This window comes from Lichenostomus cassidix, unplaced genomic scaffold, assembly GCF_008360975.1.
Source record: "Lichenostomus cassidix isolate B80296 unplaced genomic scaffold, HeHo_3.0 HiC_scaffold_771, whole genome shotgun sequence".
NCBI lineage: Eukaryota > Metazoa > Chordata > Aves > Passeriformes > Meliphagidae > Lichenostomus > Lichenostomus cassidix.
This window is the reverse complement of record NW_028147970.1, coordinates 7,479-16,390: the sequence shown is the minus strand read 5'-3', so window position 1 is coordinate 16,390 and position 8,912 is coordinate 7,479. Positions and strand designations below refer to the sequence as shown.

Here is an 8,912-nt window from a genome sequence, read left to right as displayed (position 1 = left end):
CTCTGGATTCTTGGCTCTGATTCCAGCCCTATTCCCTCTCCGGATTCAGGGTCCAGCTGACCACGCACAAGGAGGGGTCACTGAGCCCCCCAAAAACCTCTCCTGCTCCCCAGGAGTGGAGCAGTTCCGTGGGGATCCCACTGTTCCCACCAGCAGCTCTCCCAGCTCCTGGAAGTTGGTTTGTGCTCCCCCAAACTCCTCAGGGGAATTCCTCCCCCAAATTCCCCAGGGGGGATCGCCCCCAGCTCCTTCATTCCCCGTTAAACTCCCCCCGGAAAGCTGGAATTCCAGCTCCTTGCGGTGTCCTGCCAGTAAAGGATTTCTGGGATTTGCCCCCAATTCATGGGGAATCCTCCCGGGATTACCATGGGGAAAGGGAGTCCTGGCCTGACCCCATGGGTTGGGGTGCCTCAGCCCCCCTTCATCCTCAGGTTTATCCCTTTGTCCTCAGGTTTATCCTTTTATCATCAGGTTTATCCTTTTATCCTCAGGTTTATCCATTGGTTTTTCCATTGGTTTATCCCTTTATCCATTGGTTCATCCCTTTATCCATTGGTTTATCCACTGGTTTATCCCTTTATCCATTGGTTTATCCATTGGTTTATCTCTTCATCCATTGGTTCATCCCTTTATCCATTGGTTTATCCATTGGTTTGTCCCTTTATCCATTGGTTTATCCCTTTATCCATTGGTTTGACAATTGGTTTATCCATTGGTTTGTCTCTTTATCCATTGGTTCATCCATTTATCCATTAGTTTATCCATTGGTTCATCTCTGTATCCATTGGTTTATCCATTGGTTTATCCCTTTATCCATTAGTTTATCCCATTATCCTCAACTTTAACATCAGTTTGATCCTCTTAGCACTTTTTCCCCCATTTTCATGGAATCCTGGGGTGGTTTGGGTTTGGAGGGACTTTAGGATTGTGTTCTTCCTAAACCTTCCACTGTCCCAGGTTGCTCCAAACCCTGTCCAGCCTGGCCTTGAACACTTCAGGGATCCAGGGGCAGCCACAGCTTCTCTGAGAATTCCATTCTGGGGCCTTTCCACCCTCACAGGGAAGGATTCCTTCCCAAAATCCCATCTATCTCTGCCTTTTGTGATTGCCCAAATTCCATTCCCCCTTATCCTGGCCCTGCATCCTGTCCAAAGTCACCAGAGCAGGATCAGGTGAGGGAAAATGAGAAGGAAACTCCTGAACTGGGCTAAATCCAGTTTAATAATTGTAGAACTTCATCCCCACTGTAGGAAAACACCAATTCCAGGGGTTTTTCCTCACACTGCTGGAACTGGACATTGGAATTTCAGGCTCTGAAGTGACAAATGAGAATCAGAATCTGGGAAGTTCCTGCAGATTTTGGAGAATAATTGCGGTGGTTTTGATTGGCTCAAAACATCAGTAAAGTATTTTTAACATTTAAGAGAAATTTAGACCCCTCAGAAGCTGTTGTGGTAGGCCTGGGGAGGTGTGGCACAAAGATGGCTCCTGTGTGTCCTGAGTAAAAGTTCTGGAAGTTTTTACATCAAGTCTAGCAGACCCAATCTCTGACGGCTCTGAGAGTGATGGACATGCTGCTGGCCAAGTTTGGGCCAATTGGAGGTGCTGGTTACGCCTCTGTGAAAACATGTTTAAGAAGAAATCAAAACAAGGTAGGCACACACTTCTTTGTAGTTAGAGGAGGAGGAGGTGAAGGTAAAAATATGTGAAGGGAGAACATGTGTGGCTAGCACAGGTCTTTCTCGTGAGAACATTCCGCTGTGTTTTATAAACAAAGATAAAGTTTGGATGTTTTTTAAAACAGTGTCTCGAGATTTGGACAGTTCAGGCCTGGCCAATCAGGCCTAGGGGGAGGTTTCTGGCTGACCAATCTGGGTGACCTCTGAAAAGTCTATATATATATTGAAATCAAAATAAGAAACGCTCTTTCTTGCCACACTGAGAACTTGGGTCCTTTCCTCTGCTAGCGGCTCAACAGCGACAAACATGGAGACACCAAGGTGAGTGGAGAAGGTGGGGGAGGAGGTGCTCCAGGCACCGGAGCTGCAAACCCTCTGCTAGCCGTGATGAAGGCCATGGGGGGAACAGGAGGTTCCCCTGCAGCCCATGGAGTCCATAAAGATGCAGAAATCCACCCACAGCCCACGCCAGAGGAGCAGGTGGATGCCTGGAGAAAGCTGTGATCCAGTTTGGAGTCTCATTGAAAGAGATAAAGTTACAAAGGCCTTGCAAGGGAGAGAAAGGCCTTTTCCTTGCTCCTGGCATGGAAGCAGCCTGGCCTCAGCTTGGGAGAGTCTGCACAGCACCTTATGGACCAGAGGACTCCTGTTGCAGCAGAATTTGGGCAGGATGTTGCTCGTGAGATCGGAGCCACGGCAAAGAAGTTCCCAGAGGACTGTCTCTTGTGGGAAAGACCCTGTGGCTAAGTAGAGAACCTTTCTCCCTGATGGACAGACCAGACAACAAACCTCTCACCCTGCCCCCTGCCCGTGCTGTTGGTTTGGAAAGAGGGAAGGGGGGTGAGTGCAGAGACTGCTTCTTAAGAGGGTGCGGGGTGAGAGCAGAAAAACTGTCTGGAGAGAGAGAGAAATAAGTAGAAATAAAGAGTATTTGTAGTAGAAGAATTGTGGTGATGAATAGATTTATGGATCTGCTCTGTGGACTGAGTAAATACCCCACACCCTGCCTCCCTACCCAGGCTGGTTGGTTATAAAAGAAAAAAGGGGGTGAATAAAATGGGTTTGTAAGAGGGAGGGGGGTGAGTAAACAATATAGTATATGAAAAGTTTATTTTTGCCTTGCACTTTACCCTCCAACTCTGTTAGGTGATTAAATCACTTTTTGCAACTTTAAGTTAGAGCCTGTTTGCCCCTTTTTTTTCTTCTGTGCGTCCTCCTACCAGTGTCCTATCTCAATTGACTCATGAGATTGGTGTGTGGTTTTGCAGTTTTTTTCCTGCAGCAAGAGAAAGTCGAAGTGCCTGGCGTTTAGTCAGGGTCAAACCCTGACAAGAACCCACCTGTACCATTCGGGGTCCAAGGGCAGGATGTTTGGTCACACTCAGTGGTTTTTCTCAATTATTTGACTCTCTTCTCTCTATCCTCCCTGATACTAGGTAGGCACAAAATCATTAAGCGAATAATAAATTGTCTTCAGCAGGCAAATCATAGTAAATCATTATCCAATCTCTGGCCTTCTAAATCAGTTCAAAAGTTATTATTATTATTATCCAGCTTCTAGTTCTTTTAAATTAATAATTTATATTTTACCCTAAATCAATGGGGGACACTGGGGGGACAGGAATAACCCCAGGATTTGGGATTGGGGTCCTGGAGGGACACAGAACTGGTGGACAGGAGAGACCCCAGGATTTGAGGTCAGGGTCATGGGGTGTGGCCGGGTGGACACAGTGACCCCAGGATTTGGGATCAGGGACTGAGGATGTTAGAAAATACAGCAGTTAAAAATTTTTGTATAACTTTAGTCAAAGGGGGTTTTTTTGTCTTTACCCCAGGAAAAGGAATTTTAGGTTTCTTCCAGGACATTTTTCCACCAGGTGAGGTTTGGTGGACTCAGCATATCAACAGACTGGGAGGAACCCAAAAATAAAGGTAAAAGATAAAGTAACCCAAAAATAAAAGTAAAAAAAATAAAGATAAAATAACCCAAAAGATAAAAAGCTATCAGTGGAACATCAGTGATTATCTACAAATATCTGTCTCCAGCAGGGGTGAAGATATTTGGTCAGGAAAAGACTGATAGGAAAATTAAAAAATTAATTTTAAAATTAAAATTAAATAGGAAAATTAAAGAATGAAAAATCTAATTAACATCAGAGGCAAGGAGATTTAAATCCAACGGGAAACTGAATACTGAAGGTTTGCTCAACTTTAAACCAATGAACGCTGACTGAATATATTTTTATGTATTTTTACTGTATAAAATATCTGAGAAATCAGGTGCTAATCAATTTTGCCAGAAGCACAATTCTACTCATTTTACTGTGAACTTAGGTACTTTCTCTCACTGTTACATATTCATTAAGCCCTGAGGACCATTTCCACTTTCCTTAGTTCCTCCCTCTCCGATCTTTGCCCCTTTCTGCCATCGCGGCACCATTTTGGGTCTTCTGGATTGTCTCAGAGTTGAAGGTAGAAATTCTCCTTCGATGTTTCCTCAGCTCCAACTTAATTTATAGCTGACAGCTCCTCAGGGAGGTGTGAATGGAGATAACAGAATTTCTGGGATGGATGTGGTTTATCTTTTTCATTTCTTTAGGATGTCTTGATCTCTGACTTTGTGGCTTATCAGCTTAAAAGACATTTATTACCATGTATTTCTTACTATGTTTTCTGACATATTACTACTATTTCGAAGTTGTAATTCACCCTAACCTTGTTTCTACTTAACTGTATTTTATCCCGATTACCCAGTACGTTATTGTGGCAACACAGATTCTTTCCCATGGGAATTTTTCTCTTCTTCTTCTTGTGTTCTATAAACAAAGATAAAGTTTGGATGTTATTGAAATGGTCTTTGGAAAGTTAGACAGTTCAAGCCTGGCCAATGGGCCTAGGGGGAGGTTTTGGACTAACCCAATCCGGATGATCTTTGAAAGTCTATATAAGTTTTAGTATTAATTCAATAAATAAGAAATTCGCCACATTTGATTTGGCTCGGTTCTTACACTCTGCTAGCGGTTCAACAGTGGCACGTTATCACTTGTAAATATTAAATTAATGTAGGGGAAAGCCAGAATTTACTATTCACTCATTTATCACACCTCTGTGCTCTGTCCTGCTGTGTGACACCCTGTTGTCCAGCATGTTACCCACCTGAGACAGACCTGACCTCCCGCCACAGCGCCACCTGCAGCTGTGGAGGAATCATTGCACCTATCCTCTGCTGGTTGTGACTGTAACTGCACCAAAGGGGAAAATCCTTGGCCCAGGGACATCTGTCACCAAGGCACCATGGGAGCAGGATTGGGGTCACGGGGGACACTGCTGGGAGGGACAGGGAGTGACCCCCAGAACTTCACAAAACAGGAAAATGCTTGGGCCAGAAACATCTGTCACCGTGGCATTATGGGAGCAGGATTGGGGTCAAGGGGGACACCGCTAGGGGGACAGGGAGTGACCCCCAGAATGTCACCAAATGGGAAAATGCTTGGCAGCCCAGGGACATCTGTCACCGTGGCATCGTGGGAGCAGGATTGGGGTCAAGGGGGACACTGCTGGGAGGGACAGGGAGTGACCCCCAGAACGTCACCAAATGGGAAAATGCTTGGCAGCCCAGGGAGGTCTGTCACCACAGCATCATGGGAGCAGGATTGGGGTCAAGGGGGACACTGCTAGGGGGACAGGGACAGACCCCCAGAATGCCACCAAATGGGAAGATGCTTGGCAGCCCAGGGATATCTGTCACCATGGCATCATGGGAGCAGGATTGGGGTAATGGGGGACAGAGAGTGACCCCCAGAATGTCACCAAATGGGAAAATGCTTGGCAGCCCAGGGACATCTGTCACCGAGTTTCTGGGTTTTTTTTATTGCTACTGTTGTTGTCACTTGTTTACCTCGTTATAGAGATTAATAAATGTTATTTCTTTTCCCATATCTTTGCCTGAAAGCCCTTGATTCCAAAGTTAAAATAATTCAGAGGGAAGTGTGGGACACGTTCTCTATTCTAAGGGAGGTTTTCAACTTCCTTAGCAGACACCTTTGAAACCAAGACAGTGGCAAATGGATTTTCTGAGCTACCACACCAAGGAGGATTCAGGTATCTCCTGAGGTTGGTGGATCCCTTTTCTGGGGCTCCAGAAGCTTCTCCTGCCACACCAACAAGGCCAGGGAAGTCACTCCCCAAAGAGATCATCCCCAGGCTTGGGGTGGCATCTGATAGGGGACCCCATTTTGTATCTGAAGTGTGACAGCAACTCAGTGAGCAGTGGGGAGTGGCACTGGGGGGACAAGGGACCGTGGGAGTGGGACTGGGGTCCTGGGCGGTGGGAAATAACAGTTCAGTTAAATAAAGTTTCAGTTCCTGTGCAGGAACTGTGAATTGAGCCTAAAGATGAGCTGGCAAAACCGATTAAAAGGATGTAAAAGTGTGGACACAGCAGGAGGAACGTGACTGGAACCTGTGAGAAACAGATAAAGGGAACTCCGGTGGTTTTTGACAATTTCTGTGACACAGAAGGAGCAGCATCTGCCCAAAGCAACAGTTCAGGCGAGGTCATCTGTGATATTGAAACGCTCATGGACTACGACTTCCAGAAACCCCATTTTCAGGGCTCTCCCAGACCATAAAAGGTCATCCAGGCGGAGCCATGCAAATTTGATGTGGGAAACTGAAGTTTTTGGATTAGATAAGAAGCCCAGTTTAATGAATATGCATAATCATGGGGGATAAATAGCCTATGGTGAATTCTCCCCTGACGTGCAGGACAAGGAGAGATCTGCTGTGCTTCCGGTGCTGATAAAGAATTTCTGCTTTCTGATTCCTCCAGTTTTGTCAGGAAGTTCACTCCGACCGATTTTGGTATCAGGGGGCTGGAGGGACAATGGGGGACACTTGGGGGTGGACAAGGGACTGTGGGATTGGGGTTCTGGGGGGACACTGGGGATGTCATGGGATTGGGATTGGGGATCACTGAGAGTGACATGGGACTGGGAGTGGGACTGAGGTCCTGGGGGACATGGGGGGGGCATACTGGGGGAAGGGATAGGGACGGATTGGGGTCAAGTGTGGGGCACTAGCAATAATGGGGGCATACTGGGGAGGGACAGGGGCAGATCGGGATTGGGGTCATGGGGCACTGGGGGCATACTGGGGGCATACTGGGGGGAGGGACAGGGGACTGGGATTGGGGTCATGGGGGGCACTGCTGGGGAGGACAATGTGGGGGGCCATGGGATTGGGGTTCTGGGGGGGCCCAGTGGGGACATGGAACTGAGGGAGGGGGGTGGGGGTCACTGCAGCACTGGGAGGACACAGGGACTGACCATAGGATTTGGGTTGGGCTCCTGGAGGGGCTGAGGGGACAATGGGGAGGGACACGGGACTGTGGGAGTGGGATTGAGCTCCTGGTGGGGGCTGGAGGACACTGGGGAGTCCAGGAATGACCCCAGGATTTGGGATCAGGGTCCCAAATGTCCAGGGGTCTCCTGGATGGGGCTGACCACCCCCACCCCCCGGCTGACCCCACTCTATCTTCCCAGCCCCTGATTGAGGGACCCTTCCTGTGTCCCCTGGTGTCCTTCCATGTCCCTCAGTGTCCCCCTATGTCCCTTAGTTATTCCTCCTGTGTCCAACAGTGTCCCCTCAGGGTCTCAGTGTTCCACACTGCTCGCTGTGGCCTCTCCCTTCCATGGCCCCCCTGGCTTGCACCCTGGCACTGCTGGCAATGACCGTGGCCACTGTGGCTATCGAGGAGGTGCCCCTGGACATGGCCCCGAACTCCTTCGATGACCAATACCAAGGCTGCCGCTCTGCCATGATGAAGGCGTTGCCGGCCCTCAATCAGTCTGAATTCCAGCAGAATCCTCTGTTCGCCACTGCCTGGACGGCAGCCGCGGCTGTGTGGCGCAGTAAGGGGACCTCCATGTCCCCTCTGTTGTCCCCGGCCCAAGCCATCGCTCTCATGGCCTACACGATGGATGACATCCACAAGGAGTTCAACGAGGCCGTGCTAAAGGCCGGGCGCTCCCCCCGGGAATACCGGGACAAATTCCACTTCAAAACGCTGCATTTCCTGCTGACCGACGCTCTGGCCACTCTGAGGGAAACTCAGAAACAGAAAATCCCCTGTGTGTACCGAGGGGTGAGCAACAAATTCTTCAAGGCACAGAAGGGCGATACGGTCCGGTTCGGTCAATTCGCATCGACGTCACTTTGCAAACGGGTAGCCAAAAGGTTCGGAGAGGACACGACTTTCCTGGTGGAAACAGTGGCAGGTGTGGACATCCAGAATTTCTCCTACTATCGTGGTGAGGAGGAGGTGCTGATCCCGCCCTTTGAGACCTTCAAGGTCACCGATGTCACCAAGGAAGGAGACAAGGTGGAGATACGGCTCAGCTCCACCGGGACCCACAGCAACTACAGCTGCGAGTGGCTGAAAGGTGTCATCATGGGGACAATCTGAGGGGAATGGGGACACTCAGTAAGAGCTGGGGACAGGGAGAGCCTGGGGGGACACCCATGACCAGGAGAGGACGAGGACACCCACTGTGGACAGAGGGACAAGGAGAGCCCATGCTGGGGACACCAACTGAGGTTTGGGGGACAAGGACACTCATGGCTGGGGACAAAGGACAGGGACCCCATAACGGCCCCCTTTCATCCCTGACCCTCTCATGGCTCCCCTGTCACCCCTGCTGACTCCCAACGTCCTCCATGGCCCCCTTCATATCCCTCTTTGTCCCCACAGGTGGAACCATCCCCAGGGACACCCCTGTCCTCGGAGGACTCCTCTTGGCCACAGCAGCCCTGGGAGTGGCCACCGGGATCTTCTAAGCCACAAGGTCACTGTGGTCACTGTGGCCACCATGGCCACCGTGGCCACCATGGTCACCAAGATGGCCAGGACCAAGGTTATCAAGACTGCCACTGCCACTATTGTCACTTTGGCCACTGTGGCCATCATGAGGCCACTGGGACCACCACTGTCACCATGATCACTGTGGCCACCATGGCCATTGAGCAAAGCAATTCTATTAGATAATTCTATCACAGCAATTCTATTAAATCATTCTATCAAAGCAATTATATTAAATCATTCCAACAAAGCAATTCTATTAAATATTTCTATTATTATTATTTTTACATAAATATTTTTATAAATATTTTTTCTTGAATAATTCTGTCAAAGCCAGCAAAAAGACACAATTCCTAAGCAGAGCTCGGTGTCAC

At 48.8% G+C, this 8,912-nt stretch overlaps 1 protein-coding gene across 1 annotated transcript; it reads left to right on the top strand.

The window, feature by feature from the left end:
• The first annotated feature begins 6,389 nt into the window (after nt 1–6,389).
• LOC146420490 (erythroblast NAD(P)(+)--arginine ADP-ribosyltransferase-like) lies at nt 6,390–8,585 on the top strand. The gene is made up of 3 exons (XM_085048219.1): nt 6,390–6,542; nt 7,319–8,122; nt 8,431–8,585. The coding sequence occupies exons 2-3, from the start codon at nt 7,372–7,374 to the stop codon at nt 8,514–8,516; spliced, it is 837 nt and encodes a 278-aa protein (XP_084904345.1). The 5' UTR covers nt 6,390–6,542; nt 7,319–7,371; the 3' UTR covers nt 8,517–8,585.
• The last annotated feature ends 327 nt before the right edge of the window (nt 8,586–8,912 follow it).